Raw genomic sequence first — 20,664 nt, forward strand, 5'->3', positions numbered from 1 at the left:
AAGCAAGCATCATATTAACCAGATCGAAACCGTTCAAGAATGAAAGCTTCATACCAGCATAACACGCAGTATAGCATATATGTAAGTTTAAAATCCAGATGCACATGACCTATTAGATATAGCTAACATGTTGAGAGAGTTTCTAGATCTTACCTGACGCAAGTCTTGAATCCGAGCAAAGATAGAGATGATCTCTGCGAGCTGCTTCCACTTCCTTGAATCTTGGTGAGGACTGACAGAAGTGCTTGATGATGATGATGGATTTGAAACGAGTTTGCTGCGTTTGTTGCTTTGGTAGAGAGAAGGAGTGATGATGATGTTGATGATGAAGGTGCAGTGATGAGAAGGTGCGTGGTGGTGGTTCTTGCGTGGTGGTGGAGAAGAGTGGGAGATTCGGTTATGGTGGTGGCGGAGGTGAAAGGAGATACTGATCAGAGTTTGTTAGGGGTTGTTGGAGGTGGCCGAAAGAGTTAGTTGGGTTGGTTAGGGTGGCCGGAAGAGTTAGTTATGGTGGTGGAAGGAGTGGCCGAAATGAGGAAAGAGAGGGGGTGGGGGAGAATGAGGAGAGAAAGAGTGTGAAATGTGAGTGAGAGAGAGGAGAGTGTGTGAGTTTTTGTGGATCGTGACTGAATAAAGTGAGGGTTGCATATGCTTTTATAGGGCAAGTGTAAGGTGAATGGAATAGTTCTCTTGAGTGTGGGATTCCAATGAGTGAGCAATTTGCAGCAACTTTCCACTCCTCTTGAATGTGGGACTTTATTTGGCAATGCTTAATGCACAAGTTTGTGTAATTATGGCAAGTCTACCAAATGCTTTCACATATACAATGTGTGCATGGTTCACTGAAGAAAAGCTAATGGTGATGTGTTAATGCTATCAAGGTTTGCTGCAAGGTTCTACTATACCTCATGCCAAGAAAGATGCTCAAAGTGCTTTCTTCCCATGCTCATATCTCTCACCATAGTCCTCCAATTAAGCCATTTTTGGACTCATTGCAAAGAGGGCATGTAATGGAACAATATTGATGTTATAGGCTTCTTGGGATAATGCTTGGAGCTTCCACAAAGTAACATGGAACTTGGTTGCATGGCTGGTGCATGCCCTACGTGTGCATGGCAAGGCTCAGTACTACATGCAGGGCGTAGGAATGATCTTGACCGGGGCATGACTTCAGAGTTCTCTTTCTTGTTCCATGCTTGCCCAAAATTAATGAAACAAGGTTTAATGGATAGGAGGCGTGGCAAAGAACACTTCAATATTAAGCTTGTTCAAAATGAAGGCTTGTGGAGGAAGAAAACTGCGTTTGAATTTAGCCCACCAAGTGTTTGTGGAAATGCCAGGTCATGACCTGACTTGTGACCTGAATTGTGACTTGGGTCAAGTGACTTTTCAGCAACTTCACACCATTTTATCTCTTCATACTAGCTTCAAATGAAAAAATGTCAAACTGCAAAGTTGTTCTCCTCCATGAGAGGAACAACTTTGATGTTGGAAATTTTTCCGGAAAATGCCATTTGACACGTGTAATCCAGTGCTGAAGTGGACTGCTCATCAAGATTTAAAGTTCCAAAAATTTTTCTAAGTGTTGGAAACTTGTCTTTTTGCTATTTTGGCAACTTTTTGTTAAACTCCCGATTTTATCCATTCTTCGACTTTTCTTGATTAATTTTCCACCAAAAGTCAATATTTGAATAATTCTCCTGATTTTGACCCAAAAGTCAACTGTTCTGGTTTTTCCGACTATTGATGAAATTCCCGATTAAATCTCTTCCAATCAAATCCAGTCACACAAACACCCCCATATGGTCAGCATGAGAAGTTTTCCACACATAGAAGCCATTCCCGATCAAATGTTGACCAGAAGGTCCACTGGTTGACTTTGGTCAAAGAAACCCTGATTTAAGGAACCAGATGATTTGCAAGCTTGCACTCTTCAATCAATGCCCTGATTTGAAGCAGAGAGACACCCCAATCCAAGAGGACTTCAATGAACATAGAGCCACATGATTATACCTCAGTTTTCTTATTCTCTGATCAAACTTCTTTGCAATGGAGCTTTTTTTTTTGCTAGCCTTTGAATAGTACCCATGGTATGGATGCATGAATATGAATTATGACCTAAGCGATGTATGTACATGAACCATAAGCCTACGCCAGTTAGAAGTAAAGGGGTAGGACAAATTTGGGGTATGACACTAGCCTCTATGATATATGGTGTACGTGGAAACAAGAGAATAGGTATTGGCTTTGAGGGAGAAACCCCATATAAACTTGAACCTGTTGATGAGATGATTATCAATTACAAACCTTTGTATGAACAGTTCAAGTATGGCCACTCTCATGATATTAAGCACACATCACACTCTAAGAGTTTCCACATCTCACACACAAAGAAATATAATATTACACATTCTGGTAAATCTTATGTGAAATCTCAGTTCAATCAGAACTTGAGAAGGACTAACCCAAAAGGACCCAAAAGAATGTGGGTACCTAAGGAAAAGATAATTCCTGTTGCAGATCTCCTTCACAGCTCAAAAGACAAACATGTCATGGTACCTGGACTCTGGGTGCTCACGTCACATGACGGGAAAAAGGTCTATGTTCCAAAGCCTGGAACTTAAATCTGTTGGAGAAGTAAAGTTTGAAGGGAATCAGAAGGGCAAGATCATTGGCTCAGGAATCATTTGTATTGGTAACTCTCCCTCTATAACTAATGTTCTTTTAGTAGATGGATTATCTCATAACTTATTGTCCATAAGTTAATTAAGTGACAATGGTTATGACATAATCTTCAATCAAGAGTCTTGCAAAGCTATTAGTCAGAAGGATGGCTCAATCCTATTTACAGGCAAGAGAAAGAACAACATTTATAAGATTGATCTTTCAGATCTTAAGAATCAAAAGGTTACTTGCCTTCTGTCTGTTAACGAAGAGCAGTGGGTCTGGCACAGAAGATTAGGTCATGCTAGTTTGAGAAAGATTTCTGAGATTAACAAACTTAATCTGGTCAGAGGACTCCCTAATCTGAAATATAAATCAGATGCTCTTTGTGAAGCATGTCAGAAAGGGAACTTTTCAAAACCTGCATTCAAGTCTAAAAATGTTGTCTCTTCCTCTAGGCCTTTAGAACTTCTGCACATTAATCTTTTTGGCCCAGTCAAAACAGCATCAATCAGAGGCAAGAAATATGGATTGGTCATTGTAGACGACTATAGCAGATGGACTTGGGTAAAGTTCCTAAAACACAAGGATGATTCACATTCTGTGTTCTTTGACTTCTGTAATCAGATCCAATCTAAAAAGGAATGAAAAATCATAAAAGTCAGAAGTGATCATGGTGGTGAATTTGAGAAAATATTCTTTGAAATTTATTTCAAAGAAAATGGTATTGCCCATGATTTCTCTTGTCCTAGAACTCCACAGCAAAATGGAGTTGTAGAGCGAAAGAATAGGACTCTACAAGAAATGGCCAGAACCATGATCAATGAGACTAATATGGCTAAGCATTTCTGGGCAGAAGCAATTAACACAGCTTGTTATATTCAGAATAGAATCTCCATAAGACCTATTCTAAATAACACTCCTTATGAATTGTGGAGGAACATAAAGCCCAACATTTCATATTTCCATCCATTTGGATGTATCTGTTATATTTTGAATACTAAAGATCATCTGAACAAATTTGATTCTAAAGCTCAGAAGTGTTTTCTACTTGGATATTCTGAATGCTCAAAAGGCTACAGAGTATACAATACTTAAACTCTGGTAGTTGAAGAATCAATCAATATCAGATTTGATGATAAGCTTGGCAATGAAAAGCCAAAGCAGTTTGTGAATTTTGCAGATATAGATATATCTAATTCAGATCATGAAGAACCCAAGGGAAAGGATGATGCAGAAGATCAAGTTGCAGCGTCTTTAGAGAACCTCAGAATATCTGAAGAGCCAACACTCAAAATATCTTCTAGACTCAACTCTGCTCATCTAGAAGATGTTATTATTGGAAAGAAAGATGATCCCATCAGAACAAGAGCATTCCTGAAGAAAAATGCAGAATGTCAATTTGGTTTAGTATCTTTGATTGAGCCAACTTCTGTTGATCAAGCTCTGGAAGATGCTGACTGGATAATTGCCATGCAAGAAGAGTTAAATTAGTTTACAAGGAATGATGTTTGGGATCTAGTTCCAAGACCTAAAGGATTCAATATCATTGGAACTAAATGGGTTTTCAGAAACAAGCTGAGCGAGAAAGGTGAAGTCATCAGAAACAAAGCCAAACTGGTTGCTCAAGGATATAGTCAGCAAGAAGGCATTGACTATACAGAAACCTTTACACCAGTGGCCAGGTTAGAATCTATTAGATTGTTAATTTCATTTGCCACTTAGAATAACATCACTCTGTATCAGATGGATGTTAAGAGTGCCTTTTTAAATGGTTATATAGATGGAGAAGTATATATCCACCAACCTCTTGGTTTTGAAGACTCTAAGTCTCCAGAAAATGTTTTTAAATTAAAGAAATCATTATACGGTTTGAAGCAAGCTCCCAGAGCTTGGTATGAAAGATTAAGTTCTTTCCTTCTGGATAATAGTTTCACAAGAGGAAAAGTAGACACAACTCTCTTCTATAAAACCTTTAAAAGGATATGCTAATTTGTCAAATTTATGTTGATGATATTATTTTTGGAACATCTAATGCTACACTTGGAAAGGAGTTTGCTAAGTCTATGCAGGCAGAATTTTAGATGAGCATGATGGGAGAACTCAAGTACTTCCTAGGCATTCAGATCGATCAAACTTCTGAAGGAACTTATGTTCATCAGACTAAGTATGTCAAAGAGCGTCTGAAGAAGTTCAATCTATCTGAAAGCAAAGAAGCAAAAACTCTAATGCATCCAACTTGTGTATTAGGTAAGAATGAGGTAAGCAAGAAGGTAGATCAGAAGATCTATAGAGGTATGATAGGATCTCTTCTCTATCTGACTGCTTCTAGACCTGATATTTTATTCAGTGTATGCTTGTGTGCTAGATTCCAATCAGATCCTAGAGAATCTCACTTAACTGGTGTTAAGAGAATTCTTAGGTATCTGAAAGGTACTACTAATGTTGGTTTAGTCTACAGAAGATCTGAAGAATACAACTTAGTAGGATATTGTGATGGTGATTACGCTGGAGATAGAATTGAAAGGAAAAGTACTTCTGGAAGCTGTCAGTTTCTGGGAAGTAATCTGATCTCCTGGTACAGCAAGAAGCAAGCAACAACTGCACTATCTACTACAGAAGCAGAACACGTAGCTGCTGCTGGATGTAGTACACAGATGCTCTGGATCAAAAGTCAGCTAGAAGACTATCAGATATATGAGAGTAGCATTCCTATATTCTATGATAATACTTCTGCTATTTGTTTATCTAAGAATCCTATTTTACATTATAAAGTTAAACATATAGAGATTAAACATCACTTTATTAGGGACTATGTTCAGAAGGGTGTTCTTTCTTTAAACTTTGTGTATACAGAACATCAGTGGGCTGATATCTTTACAAAACCCCTTGCTAAAGATAGGTTTAAGTTCATTTTGAAGAACATCAGTATGAATTTATGCCCTGAATGAATGTGTTGAGAAGATCTGATATATGGATTAGATTGAAAATGTTGATTTGATTTTCTTATCAGATGTTCTGAATATGTATGATCATTTAGATACTCTGATTCTGTTATGTCTAACGTTTCATATGTCTAAGTATGATACAAAACTTCTGTTAAAGCAAAACAGCTGTCACCAACTATTCCAAATGATGACCACGTGTTCATTTTGAAGGGACAAGCATGCGTGCAGTTGATGAGACGCCGCCCTAGGTAACTGTGCAAATCTTTTCAAATCTCATGCTATCTCCACTAACATTTATCAACATTAAATGCAAATGATTCAGTTTCTGTAACCATTGCATTTAGAAACTCATTGCATTTTGTTTTCAAATCCGTGCCTATTTAAACACATCTCATAATCATTTTCTCTCTTTTCACACATTCATCATCTTCGTTTATGCATTTCGGTCTTCTATTCTCTCTTCATAAAAACCCTAAACCCAGAAATCTCAAGCAATCTTCAATGGCTTCTTCATCAAAATCTCAACAAAAGGTTTTGTCTTCTAAACAAGAACAACAACAGCAACAATAATATTTCTTCTCTCCTTTGAAGACTTGTTTGATTCCTTATGAAGACTTAGAATTTCTCTGTGAACTTATGGTTGATTTTGAAAATCTTAAAGCACACCAGTTCGACATCAAGACAAATATGTTGGTTCAAGGATGGGCAATTTTCTTTGATTGGCTAGTTAGACCGGTTTATCCTCTGTTGGTTAAGGAATTTTGGACTCATGCTACTCTAACCTCGAACGCCATTATCTCTTCTGTGTTAGGGCAAGAGGTTGTAATTTCTGAGAATCTGATAAGGAAGTTATTTAATCTCCAAGATTTGGGTGGAATTACTGGTTCTCTTCCTGGAAGAACTAATTGGGATATAATTTATCAAGAGATATTTACGTCTGGAAAAGGTTCTCCTCACTCCACAGATCTGAAGCCTCCTTACAGAGTTTGGGCTAAGATCATTCTGGGATCTCTTAATCACAGAAAATCAACTGTTTCTGCAACCTACATCAGTCAAGATCAGCAGTTCCTTCTGTACTGCATTGGAAAGGGTATCAGAATTAACTTGCCTCAAGTTCTGTTCAATCATCTGAGGACTCATGTGAAAGAATCAAGAGAAGCAGAATGTCTGAAGTACCCCAAGATAAAGAAGAATACCATTCCAATGGGAAGACTGATATCAGATATTCTGACTAAGAGTGGTCTGATTGATACTCTGAGAGCAGCTGGCTCCATTCAAGATCTGACTACTGTTTGTGGGAGTACTCTAACTACTCACACTCTGAGGAGAATGCATTTGATTGGAAAGGTGACCTCTACTCCAACAGTGATTCCTGATATTTTGACCAAAAGAAATCCAGTTGCTGATTTCTCTCTGATTTTCGAGGAAGAACTATCAGAATCTGTCAAACTCTATCTGAAGTCTTGTGTAAGAGACCAATCAGAAGTTGACCCTGCTTGGATTCGTGGAAGAACTCTTCCATCTTTGGATGAGTTAATTAAAAAGGATAAGAAGAAGAAACAGAAGAAGAAGAAGAAGAAGAAGAAGAAGAAGAGAAAGGTTACTGATGAAGGTCCTGTTGCAAAGAAAGCTAAGAAGCAGAAGAAACCTTCAGGTATTGTTATCTCTGATTCTGTATCTAATAATAGTTCTGAACAAATATCAATAGAATCCCTCAAAATTCCCAGAACTTCTGAACAGTTTCAGAAGCTCATAAAAGATATTGATAATGTAGATACTTCTAGTTTACACTCTTCTTCTAACCTTCCCCCTTAGAAAATACCACCATCTTCTGATATTCCATCTTCTTCCACCACCTCAAAAGGAAAGCGTCCACTTCATTCTGAACCTGTTTTATGCCCCAAACCTCTAAATGTTATCTTCCCACCAATTCCACCAGAAAATATCTTCTCCACTAATCAACCATCCTCTTCTATTCCTAAACCAATCTCACCAATTGCTGACCCTTCATCATCATCCACTTTTTCTGACCCAATTGTTGCAGTCATTGACTCTGAAAATGAAGCAGAATCATCCCTTCATCCATCCTGTTCAAACACTTCTTTGTTTGATAGAGTTTCTGAACCATACTATGTTTCAAACCCATTCAATCCAAAAACCACCCTCAGATATAACCCTCCTAAACCTTCTGTTGATACTCGTTTTGAGTTATTAAAATTTAAGGTCAGAACAGGGTTGGATTATCTGAAGGTTTCCCATGATTCCAAGCTGGATCATGTGGCTGCTGAAAAGCTCTGGAAAGCTTTTGCTGAAGATGTACAGGCTGAGTTTCTGGACCTCCAGAAGGATTGCCTAGATGCTGCTCCTGGTCCTGCTAGACTAAGATTGGAGTACATTGCTGGCGTCTACTGTCACCCAATCTCTGACTGGAAGCCTCTGGAAGAAGCTCCCTTCATTGATGAAATGGGAGTGGATAATCCTTTGCCGCTGGTTGTCTGGAAGCCTTATCCGTTCTCATTTCTGACTGGGGACTTTAAGACTCTGTTTGACTGGTTCAGGGAGAATCCTCTGGAAGAGTATCCTGACTTGGTCTATCCTAAGATTGAGTATCCTCCAAAAGAAGAATCTGAAGAAGAAGCTGAAGAAGAGCAGCAAGCTGAACAACATCATGCTGAAGAAATTCAAGCTCAAGAGATTCCTGTTGAAGAGGAACCAATTGCTGAAAATCAGATGATTCAAGCCTCTGATGTTCCTACTTCTTCTGCTGGTCCTTCTACTTCTGTTTTGATGAACACTCTGAAGGAACTTCAAGTGAACCAAGCTTCAGTGTTCAGTCGCCTAGACAAGCAAGATGAGACTAATGAAGATTTCAGAACTTGGATGCATAGACACGAAGAAACCTCCAAGAAGCAAGCTGAAGACACTGCTGAGATTAAGAACCTTCTGGAAGCTTTGGCCTCTAAGCTAACCCAGTCGTAGTCTGTGTCTTTGTGTCTTAGTTAGTTTTATTTGTTTTTGCATCTGTTTGTTTTGCATCTGCTTTATACTCTCCTTCTGATTAATCAATGAAAATTATTTCTTTCTTCACTCTTATTTGTGTCTTTCATCTGAATCTTTTTATACTTTTTGATGTTATGACAAAAAGGGGGAGAAGCGTGCTAATTGAATTGATTTATAATATCAGTTGCTGGGCTTAAGTCTCAACATTCCTAACAATTATATTACAAGTTTTTTGTCTGTGATAGTTTTGCAGGAATGTGATACTCTGAACAAGCTCAATATGAGGAGAAGCAAATATGAGGAGAAGAATATATGAAAGCAATCAAGCTTAAATGTTCTGATACTTTCAAAGCTCAGATACAAGTTATGCTTTAAAGTGCTCTGATTCAAACCTTGCTCTGATTGCTTATATACAAGAAGTTTCAAGATCAGAAAGAAGCTATGTTCTTATACAAGAAATTTTATGCTCTGATACAAGAAGCTATGAAGCTTTGATTCAAGCAAGCCTTCTTAAAGCTCTGATAAAGCAAAGTGATCTCAAAGAGAAATTCAAAGCTCTGAAGCTGTCCAATGGAAGCTCTGAAGTAAAGCTCTGAATTATACGAAGATCAAAGTTCAACGTGAAAGTCTCAACAGAAATGGAAAAATACTCAGGGAAGTCTTTTATTTATAAAATATTCTAGTATTAATTTCAGGGGGAAATTGTTAATCTCAAGGGGAGACATATTCACACACTCTGATTAATATGCTTTATGCTAAATCTGTGTTTTGTCTTTTTCATCTGATATTCTGGATACAAATTCATATCAATTATGTATGTTTTTGTCATCATCAAAAAGGGGGAGATTGTTAGAACAAGACATGTTCTGATCAATATTCTTAGTTTTGATGATAACATTATATATGAATTTTGTATAAGAGAATGTGGTACTCTAATTATTCACGTTTTCCATTTCAGGAAAAGTATAAAAGAGTATGCACAAAATCAACGCTCAGAAGCTCTGACCCAGACGTTCTGGATGACTTCATCAGAACATGGTCTGGCAAGACATCAGAAGATGGTCCTGCAGAATTAGAACATGATCTGGAAAGCATCAGAAGGAAAGCTCTGAAATTCTGATGGTATCACGCTCAAAGCACTTCAAAGTCTGAAGACAGAAGTTGCATCTGCACCAAAGCTGAAGACTCTGATATTCAAACGTCTACTCTACATATTCTGAGTCCAGAAGCAAGTACAAGATTAAAAACCTATAACGTCAAATCTCTGACTGACAAAAGGAACGTCGTTAGGAGCTACAAAAGGCAAAGTCAGTAAAAGCAGTGAAAGCATGGCTCGAGGTAGTTGACAAAAGTGTGAAACATTAAATGCAGCAGTGTACTATTCACGCAATGCATTAAATGCTCCCAACGGTCATTTTTTCTCAGCGCCTATATATAGAAGTTATGATTCAGAAGCAACTAGATCTCTCTCACGTGAAAATACCAAAACGCTGTCAAACTGAAATCAAACAAAAGCAAAGAAGAACTTCATCTTCAACCTCACAACTTTGTAATATCTTAGTGAGAGTTAGAACTTAATCTTAAGAGAAAAATCACTTTGTGATTACAGCTTATTTAGAAGCATTTGAAGCTCTTGTAACATTTATTTTTACATTGATTGTAAAAAGATTTCCTAGAGTGATCAAGATGTGATCAGGATACTCTAGAAGACTTAGAGTGTTTCTAAGTGGAGAACCATTGTAATCAGTTTGATTAGTGGATTAAATCCTCAACTACTCAGTTGAGGTAAATCACCTTGTCAGGGGTGGACTGGAGTAGTTTAGTTAACAACGAACTAGGATAAAAATAACTGTGTTATTTATTTTTATCTACCATTTTTGAGAAAGAACCCTTATTCAATCTCCCTCTTTCTAAGTGATATATATATATATATATATATATATATATATATATATATATATAAATTTTAGAATTTGATCTAATGATAAGAAAAATTTAAATCTTTAAATTATTTATTTAATATAAAAGGCTAATGAAATGAAAAACTATTAGATAAAATAAAAAAAAATTAGTTTTTCTTAAAGAAATGTTTATTATAAAAGATAAAGGACAAAAAATATGAAATGTGTTAGTGGAATGGTCGTTGGTAGGGAGTGAATGAGAAAATAAAAACCTCCATAAAATACCAAAATAATGTTTAAAAGGAAAAATTTATGGAAAAATTATATAATTAAATATTTTTAATTATTCTTCAACAACACCTTTACAAAGAAAATCACATTTTTTTAATGTTAAAGAAATCTGTGCATACAAATAAAACTTGATATCCAATTGAAAAGTTAAAGGCAGGATATAAAAAAAAAAAAAAAATAGAATAGGTTATAAAAATTATGATGAAATTGTGAAATTTTACGAGGAAATGGGTGAATAGCTGAGTGGGTGAGGTTTGACAAATGCAGTTAATTATGAAGTTTGGTAAATGGGTGAGTGGTAGAGAACGTGAGTAAATGTGTGGAATTTTATTAGTTACTGTAATACTTTAAGTGATTATTTGTGGATTTTTATTAATTAATATATTTATTAATTAATAATATTTGATCAATGAAATTAATTGAGAGTTATGATAATGGGATAAGGGAAAGGGAACGTGAAATAAGTGCATTTTTATTTTTATTAATTATAAATGATGTACAATTTTATGATGAGTTGCAATATTCGTAACCGTCACTTTTGTCGTTCTTACTGTAATAAAAATCTTCTCCCACCATTATCAGAAAAAAAAAAACTTCTCCAACCATTTACTGCACTTTTTGACAAACCTTTCACGATCTCTTGTTCAGTTATTTTTCATTTTGCTATTAAAAAGGAAACTAAAATATTTTTTATTGCCAAAAAAATTCGCCTATATATAGCAGTAGTATTAGAGCAAGCATTGCAGTTGAAAATAAAGCGAAAACTAGAGGAAAAAGGAAGAAGCCATGAGTCGTGGAAACCAGAGAGAGGTGACTCATTTTCTTCGCCTTTCATATACAAATCTTTTCATTACTCAATGCATGTTGATCACATTTTTTGTTACATTTTTTTTTCTCTTTCTCTCTGTTTTCAATTGTGCATTTTCCGACGACCTGATCATTATCCGGTCACTGTTCAATGCATCTTCCGGTGACTGTATTTGCATTCTCATCATTTGTTCGGTTACTTCTTTCTTTCCGATTTTACATTTTTTCCGGCGACATGTGCACTCTCCAGTTATGATTTTATGCGTCTTGTTTTTTTTTGTTTCTTCATTCTTTCCAGATTTTACATTTTTTCTGGCGACACACTTTACAGTTAGGATTTTATACGTTTTCCGGCGTATATACTCCGGTAATACAGTTATTGATCATGACGATCTCAATATCCAACAGATCTAAATGAATGATTAGAAATTATTTTTTGCCTAACTGTTTGTAAGTGTTTGATGCATTTTTTATTAGTACAAATTGTGTGATTCTGTTATGAAAACAGTAAATTGGATTTAAGCAGATTCTATTTTAATTTACTCAATTCAATTTTCATTTGATGAAAATACCAATACTATTACTCACTAATTTGTATGATAAAGTACAAATTGCAAGAATTACAATCAATGTCACCGAATGAAATCGTGAAAGTCTATACTAGTCTACAATGCGACTGCAAAAACTGTTTCTATTTTTCATTTGAAATATAATTTAATACTTTTTTTCTGTACTTGTGAATTGTAATGTTAAGTATCAAAACTCTGTTTTATCTTGCAGCGTCACTGTACCATCGAGTTCGACGGTGCATCTAGTGGAAATCCTGGAAAGTCTGGTGCAGGAGCTGTACTCCGTTCTGGGAATGAGGTGTATACTCTATGCATCAATTCATTTTTGTATTATAAACTATATACTATCAAATGTAGCTAACTCTTGGGTTTCTCTAAAGGTCCATCGCTTCAGTAAAGGACTGGGCACTAAAACAAATAATTCTGCTGAGTATGAAGGTTTACTTTTAGGATTGAAAGAAGCCAGTGACAAAGGGTATGACCATGTTGAAATTCGAGGCGATTCTAAGCTTGTTTGCGAACAGGTTAGTTTAGTTATTTACCATGTATGCATTTTCCAATTGTTCACAAAATACTGCTGAATTGAAATTTTAAGTAATTATAGTGATTGTTATTTATCATTTGCTTTATAACTTCCTTTGTATGAGGAATTTACCATAATATTTTATTGGTTTTGCAACAGTTTAAGGGTAATTGGAAAGTCAACAACCCGAATTTAAGGGATTTGCGTGATAAGGCTTTGGACTTGAAGGATAACTTCAAGTCAGTCAAGGTTCAACATGTTCCTAGGGTATACCCTCTGATCTATTTTGTTTATTGACACAAGGAAAAATTGCCATCTTTCTTAATTGGGTTTTTATCTATGGAAAACTGTAGATGATATTTGAAAACTACTTGTAATTGCCGCCTCTTTTAAATTTTGAGAATCAATTATGACATTTTAATTTGCACAAGCTTGCATACCATTTACTCTCTTGAATATAAGATCATTGGCACCACTGTCACTAGTTCTGTATATGTTTCCCTATTATATAGTAGTAATTTTAACAAATGCGTTTCCTTTTTTTTTTAATGCTATAAGGGTTCTAACAGAGAAGCTGATGCTCAAGCAAATTGGGGCAAAAATCTTGAAGGTCAGACTTCAAATCTTTTCCGAGTTCTTAATTATTTGATTTCCCAATTACTCTGGCATTTTGAGACATCTTGTTTTTAATATATCTTTTGACTTTTTAAGAAGAATGAATTACCAATGAATTGAATCCTAAGCTGATTTGAAACTGAAAAAATGAACACCAATAGGATCATTCTAATGGATCTTCTTATATTTTTGCAGCTGGCCACATTCAAGAAAACTATTACTACTACTGATCATATGTGACAGCATGCAACTGTCAAAAACTATTGGCAACTATGTTACTTTTCTTTTTTAGATTGTCTACTAGCTAGTTAAGCATTTAGGGTGGTCTTACATTTGACACACTGCATGTCAGAGGTGAAATTCGGTTTGCAATTTGAACTTTTGCTTTAGGGGCTTAAGAATGTTGCTTTTGATGTTTGGATTTTATGTTTGGATGTTATGTGAATGTTTCTGAATTTACTATTTTCTGCCTTCATTTGTTTGTTTATATCTTATAATCTCTCGTGCTATGTGATGACATTTATTTGTCTGATGTAATGACCCAAAAAGGAACTTTTGATCATTATAAATAGAAAATTTTTTCACCCATCTCCCAACCTTCTTGCCCACCCCTGGTGAATTTATCACAATACCCCTTGTTTTGGAAGTTCATTTCCGAAACTGTACTTTTTTTCTTAAAAAAGGTGTTTTCGGAAATGCATTTCCGAAAACGTGTTTTTTTTAATATAAAATATTGATTTCGGAGATACATCTCCGAAATAAAGTTACTTTTTCAGAAAATGTGGTGTTTCGGAAGTTCATCTCCGAACGCACCCCCTTGGGGAATTCGGAAATGAACTTCCGAAAATATGTCTGGACAGAAGAAAATGAAAAACAACAACAATTCGCTTTATTTAATCGGATGAAGATTACAACGATAATATTACATATAATTAAAGTTACATATTGTTGATCACAGGTAGGTGGAGATGAGTCAACATTTTGATAACATCGTCCGCCGATCTTTGAAGTTTCGCGTCCAAGTCGATCGGGCCTTTCGAAGAAAATCGGTCGAACGTTGTCCACAAAACCGCCAAATCTTCGTCGTTCTTGATCTCAAAAGGTGTGAACTTAATGCCTCCCTCGTCGTTAAGCGATGGCGAGCGGTACTCGAGCTTGACAACCTTTCGATTCTCGGGATAGTGCAAAAGCGTGTTGAGCGACGGTATCAACTCCGCAAACGGCGTGTCGCGCGAGAAGCGAAATTGGAACGGCATCGGGTAGCCGGTTTCAAAGTAGACGAATGCTGGGTGGGGGTAGGTTTGTGTCATTTGTGTTTTGTGGTGTGGAGAGGATGAAGAAGAGTGTGTATTTATAGACTTATTGGAGCATTGATGGCCTAACAAACCTTATCCTGCCTAACAAACCAATCGGTGGATCCTAAGTCCAAAATAGGCTCATTCTTCGACCGCTCTCTATTTTGCTCGCGCTCTTGGCTCATCATTTCTTCAAACTCCGCCATTCTTGAAACAAAAGGATCCGGCCAAGTCTCCGCCTCATTTGAACGATGTGCGGTCCATTGACAACAAGTAGCCGGTATAGGACACCCCGGTTTCAAAAACACTTGGACGAAGTGCCGCGATCGTAGATACCCGATGCATATGATTCGGCCCGACGAGTCCAATGGCGGTCGACTATGAAGTGGAAAGAAAGTCTCACATAGTCCAAACCTCGTCAAATCGACGCATACAATATCATATGCACTTGCTATGAGATGACCCATATCGGGGAATGACATCCACTTCGAGACCGGAGCGATACCGGTAAGTGGTGGAACAAGTGAATCATGAATTTTTGCAAACTTTTCTTGATTTTCATATAGTCGGCCGTAGATGTCCCGATACGAAGTCAACTCCGCAAGAAGTTCCCGTCGGACTAAAGTGTGATTATTTTCCCCTTTACCGAGCAAACCCGCAACGGCCCGATATCCACAATTGCCGTCTCCTCCAACATCAACGATGTTATTGATATTTGAAACGCTATCCGGTTTCTTACGCTTCATATCGGCAAGTATGTTGCGAGGCGCCACTTTGACTATCGTTAAGTCCGATATCACATTCCTCTCTTCGCGGGACAAACGACACGCCATTGGATGTCCGTGTAACTTGACATCCAAGGCATGATTATGAATTCCACAAATTACGGTTAACCGCCACAAATCATCAACCCTCCGAGTAGCACGCAACTTAAAGGGACACCCGCACTTTCTCGACCCCGTGTCCTCGTGTTTTAGCACCCGGTTTGATTGTACATAACTACCACCCCGTTCGCAATTCAAAACAACGAAAGCTTTCCGCCTACTATTTCCGTTGTCCGACCTTAAAATAACAATTGCAAATCCATTTTTGTTAGCTTCCTTCCGAACCCAATCAAGCAATTATTCGCGACCGCCGAAGCTCCGATCAATTGTAAAATGTTGCCGAACATCGACCGCATTGATCAAAGGAGTAACGTCAATAACCGGATCGTTATTATCGTTGACAATTTCTGGAACTAATACTCCATCGTCTTGCACAATGTTGTCCGGATGCACCATACCTAACAAATGAATAAATTATCAAAAGTTGGCCAAAACTGTTTTTTTTTACTGCCAGGCCTATTTTCGGAAGTTCATTTCCGAAATATGTTAGGTAACATATTTCGGAAATGAACTTCTGAATTATATCAGTGTTCAGCAGAATTTTGTTGAATCAATGTAGTGAAATAGGGAATGAAATAAGTGATGTTTACCTGAAATTGTAGCTTTCTATGCTCCCTTTAACGTGATCAACGGTTTGAAACTTGATTTTAGGACGAAAAATGGATGGAGATTGATTGGGTTTTGGAGAGGGTTTGGAAAAGTGTTGGAGAAAAATGATGAAATAGTGAAGGAGGGAAATTTGTATATGCAGAAATATTTTCGGAAATGAACTTCCGAAAATATTAACGGTTTTGACATTTTCGGAGGTTCATTTCCGAAGACAAAAAAAATTCAAAAAAAAAAGCGCTTCGGAAGTTCATTTCCGAAGCAGGGGTAGTTTTGGTTTTTCGCTGGGGATGACCCCCATAAGGAGGTGGCTAAAGAAATTTTCTATAAATATTAGAGCAATGTAGACCATACAATAAGAGTGAGAATTGAAAAACTTTCATTTATTCATTTTTCACTGTTAAACATATAAAAACCTCCGCAAATATTCTACGGCACCTGTATTGGCAGCGTTTTCAAAAACCGCTTCTAGGAAATTTGAGGAGGCTAAAAACCCCCGCAAATTATTAAAATAACCTCCGCAAAATAATTTTTTTGTAGTGATCCCACTTTGAATCTATGGTTAAGATGTTTAACAGGTTTTATTGTTTGTACTTTTTTGTACTTTCTCTTTACACAAGATGGGAGATATAAAGGAAATGTGTCATATTAAAACTTGGCTGTTGGGTTTATCTAGAAAAATCCTATTTATCATGCACTTGATTTAAAAAAAAAACTTAGATAACTCTTTCAATTTTAAGTATCAATTTAGTTGTCCATGGCAATGGAGGTATGAAGAGTTTCTAATTAACTATGTATTGTATAATGTTGTGCAAGACACGTATCGTATATCTTCTTTAGAAGATTGTGGTGTTGTATTGTATGTGCCGCAGTAAAAACTAGAGGGGTAAATTGTTATTCAATGCAATCAAAATATAGGCATGATGATACTGGTGTCTGTTGCTCTAAAACTAACTTTCCGAGCCAACATGATTCAAAAACTAAACTCAATTCTACTCACCTTTGGCCCTGGATCGAGACAAGATGGCTTGTCTTTTTGCAGAGCACAAGATCAGATCATCTCCAAGATATACACAATACTCAGTCTCAGATATAGATTTTATGGTGTTGGGACATCCACCCTAGTTGAATGATTATAGATAATGAGTTTATTAATAGACGATGGATAAATATGTAGACCAAGTGTAAAAGTATCCTTAAAATATTGAAAGATTTAAGTCACATTAGTCTTGTATTCTGTCCTCAAATCACACATAAATAGACACACTTGTTGAACAACATATAGATATTTGGTGTTGTAAATGTCAACTATTGTAAGACTCCAACAAGGTTGTGGTATTTAGTTGGTTCATGATAAGCATTACCTAAAAAGACACCGGGTTTTGTTTTCGTGTTCATTGGTGTAGAAGAAGGTTAGCTGGAAGGCATACTTACTCCCGTAATTATTGTGTTTATATATACAAAAAATACCTTATGAATGTCATGAAACAATATATGCAAAAAATAATTCAAAGAACCAAAATCCTGCATTGCAAATTCAAAGCTTTATTTGACATGGTAGATTGACATAGGGGATCTAAAAGCACAACAAAAATAATTTCATCCAAATAGAGAATGATATAAGTTGTAAATTAGTAAATAATTACCCGAGATCCAATGAAAGAAACCCAATGTAGCTACAAAACCAGTAAAACATTGTTACTACTAAGCATGAGTTGCTTGTTTGAGTTCATAGAATGACTTCTTTAGCATGCACAAACAATCACGGTGTTGGGGATTGTGAAATCTAAAAGGTTAGTGCATATACATAGTTTCATCAAGATTTTCATACAAAAAATAGTTTTTGGCATCTAACTAAAAAAATTAGTTGGAATTTAGATAAAGAAACTCTTAGACTTTATTTGCGAGTTTGAAAGGGAAGGGAGGGGAGGACTTTGAAAAATAAGAAGAATTGGGTGTAAAGAATAAAAAGATTTTGGATAGGAGGGTTTTGGAGGATTTGAGTTTATTCATAACACCAAAAATCTCATAAAATGGGGGAACTAAAAAATTGTATTGAATGAGGATTTTGGAGGACTTACATAAATTTTTCAAATATCTTTTAAATTGTTATAGTATTTTGAAAATTAAAAAATTTAGTAATGATAATTACTCTTTTATCATTCTAAACAAAATCATTTTTTCAAAAAATATCAAATATTTTCCTATATTTTTTTGAAATTTCATTTTCGAAAGTCGTTCCCTCCCCTCTCTTCCAAACTCGCAAACAAAGCCTTAGTTCTGCATGAGTAGTACCTAGTTTAAGTATCAGACAAAAAATATCATTTTTTTTATTTCATGGTTATTTTTCAATTAGATGTCATACTAGATGTCCTTAAATCTTTCCTGAGGTTTTTGTGGAGAACTCTGGTTATTCTGGTTCTCTTAGTTTCTTTTAGGTTTATTTTTCTTTTACTGCATGTGACTCTATTGAGTGAACTTAGACCGTTCATGTTTGTTTGGATGCTCCCTTGAGGGGGAGTATTGGTTATGTGTGACAAAGGAAGTAATTGCCTGTCTGAAGTTACTAAGCATGCTACTTTAATACATGGTGATCTAGTGTTGAGCTATTGAACTTTGTAACACCTCGTTTTTCATTTAAATTATTTTAATTAATTTATTGTTCGATTACAGTGTTTTTGTGTGTTCTGAAAATTTCGGGATTTATTGTTGTGTTTTGACAAGAGATAGTTAACTTAGAAATTATGGAAATAAAGACATTAGGGGTGTAGTGAGAGGAATAGTAATTATATTATTAGTATTTTTAGTGGAATAATAAAATAAAGGGTTAAATAAGTTTTTGGTCCCTATAAATATCTCAAATTTTGTTTTTAGTCCCTCCAAAAATTTCCTTTAAAGAATGGTCCTCGTAAAGTTTTCCATCCACATTTTTGGTCCCTCCTGGCAACGTCTGTTAACAGAAGCTGATGTGGCATGCCACATGGCAATGTCAACGTGACCAGATGCTGACGTGTCATGCCACGTGGCTAAGGTCAACATGATACTTGAACCCATAAGATTTCGTAACTAATCGGTAGCTAAAATCGTAGCTAATTTTGCAGGAATTCTGATTTTTAAAAGATACAGTTTGTTCATGTTGCTGCAGTACAAGTGATACACTGCCATTGTCAAGGCCCAAAGTGTAACACCCTTCTAAACCCCGCGGCAATTAAATATATATTTCAGAGTAACATAAAACAAGGGTGCCACAATTCATATTTAAAATAAATATCAAATGTCATTGTCATGCGTTCACTGAGGAATTCATCGTAATACATAATAATTCATGTCAACACAACGGAATTCAAATCATACGGATAAGTTCAACATCTTTTAAAACTTTATCCTTCAAACTCAAAACAAACAATTAGAGTTGTAAAACATAAACTCAATACATCACGTTCCCCAGTGTTACACTATATCAGAGCATGACACCTGACGCTAAACTAAAACACACTGACTCATGAGCTAATCCTCACCAAGTCGGAAGCCGCTACCTCAATCTGAAAATAACAACATGTAAGAGTGAGTCTCATCGCAATTAACAAATATTATTGTATCATAAATAATAACACATCATAGTTATATCATTCACCCAATCGTATTATATTCAGACAATTCAACAAAACACGCAACCAACACATCATCAATTCATAACACTGAAACACATTCAATCATGTTATGAAATCATGCATATGAATGAACTGACACTATGCATGTGGTACCAAACATCATCAATGGGAATAACCCACCGACCGATCCAACATCGTCAAGATATGGCCCTGCCAGCACAATTCCATACAATGAGAATTATGCCCTTCACTGAATCCACACATCATCTAGATTCAGCCCTCAACATATGCTTATGAATGAGTGCAAATATATACAACATACTTATAACATCGTCAATCCGATGAATATCATCGTCCCATCTCGTACCATCATCATCAAGCATGTTTACATATATATTAGCATCATTCAAATACCATCCAATCGTCACCATCATGCAACCAATCAATCATCACATGATTATTACTTCAAACATAACATGTATCAGCACATCTCATCACATATATGCACAATACATCATTCATCAAGAACTAAAATCACGATTCAAAAATAATTGAAATTTACATCTCATTTCATCATTTAAACACACAGGTTATTTCATAAGGCTCATCGTACTCGAAACGACACTCAAAACAGGCCAACGGTTCAAAAGATACGTCATTTTCAAGTTTGGAAAAATTTCTGCACAGCAAGGTCCGCTCAGCGGACCACTAGCGACCCTTGACAGAGGCGAACTACGTTGGGACCTCCGCTCAGCGGACCTACCTCCGCTTAGCGGACGCGCGATTCTGCAGATTCTCAGGTCTGCGACAGACCCTGCGATCTCACACATCCTAAGTCCAAAATCGATTCTAAACATCATATTCAGATAAATAATCATCAATTGCATCGTCATACATCATTATACATCAAAACAACACATTATTAACCGATAATCTATGCAATTTCATCA

The 20,664-nt window shown here is 36.2% G+C and overlaps 1 protein-coding gene across 1 annotated transcript; it reads left to right on the top strand.

The window, feature by feature from the left end:
- The first annotated feature begins 11,541 nt into the window (after positions 1-11,541).
- LOC131606981 (uncharacterized) lies at positions 11,542-13,705 on the top strand. The gene is made up of 6 exons (XM_058879050.1): positions 11,542-11,614; positions 12,392-12,478; positions 12,561-12,704; positions 12,863-12,970; positions 13,262-13,313; positions 13,514-13,705. Exons 1-6 carry the CDS (start codon positions 11,591-11,593, stop codon positions 13,546-13,548), a joined length of 450 nt encoding a protein of 149 aa, XP_058735033.1. The 5' UTR covers positions 11,542-11,590; the 3' UTR covers positions 13,549-13,705.
- The last annotated feature ends 6,959 nt before the right edge of the window (positions 13,706-20,664 follow it).

Source organism: Vicia villosa, linkage group LG5 (assembly GCF_029867415.1).
Source record: "Vicia villosa cultivar HV-30 ecotype Madison, WI linkage group LG5, Vvil1.0, whole genome shotgun sequence".
In the NCBI taxonomy this organism is placed as follows: Eukaryota; Viridiplantae; Streptophyta; class Magnoliopsida; order Fabales; family Fabaceae; genus Vicia; species Vicia villosa.

Bases quoted from the DNA above. Each gene is read 5' to 3' on its own strand.
- LOC131606981 (XM_058879050.1), top strand. From the start codon at position 11,591: ATGAGTCGTGGAAACCAGAGAGAG. The intron at 12,479-12,560 runs GTGTATACTCTA...GTTTCTCTAAAG, and splicing joins TACTCCGTTCTGGGAATGAG to GTCCATCGCTTCAGTAAAGG. The intron at 12,971-13,261 runs GTATACCCTCTG...TAATGCTATAAG, and splicing joins AGGTTCAACATGTTCCTAGG to GGTTCTAACAGAGAAGCTGA.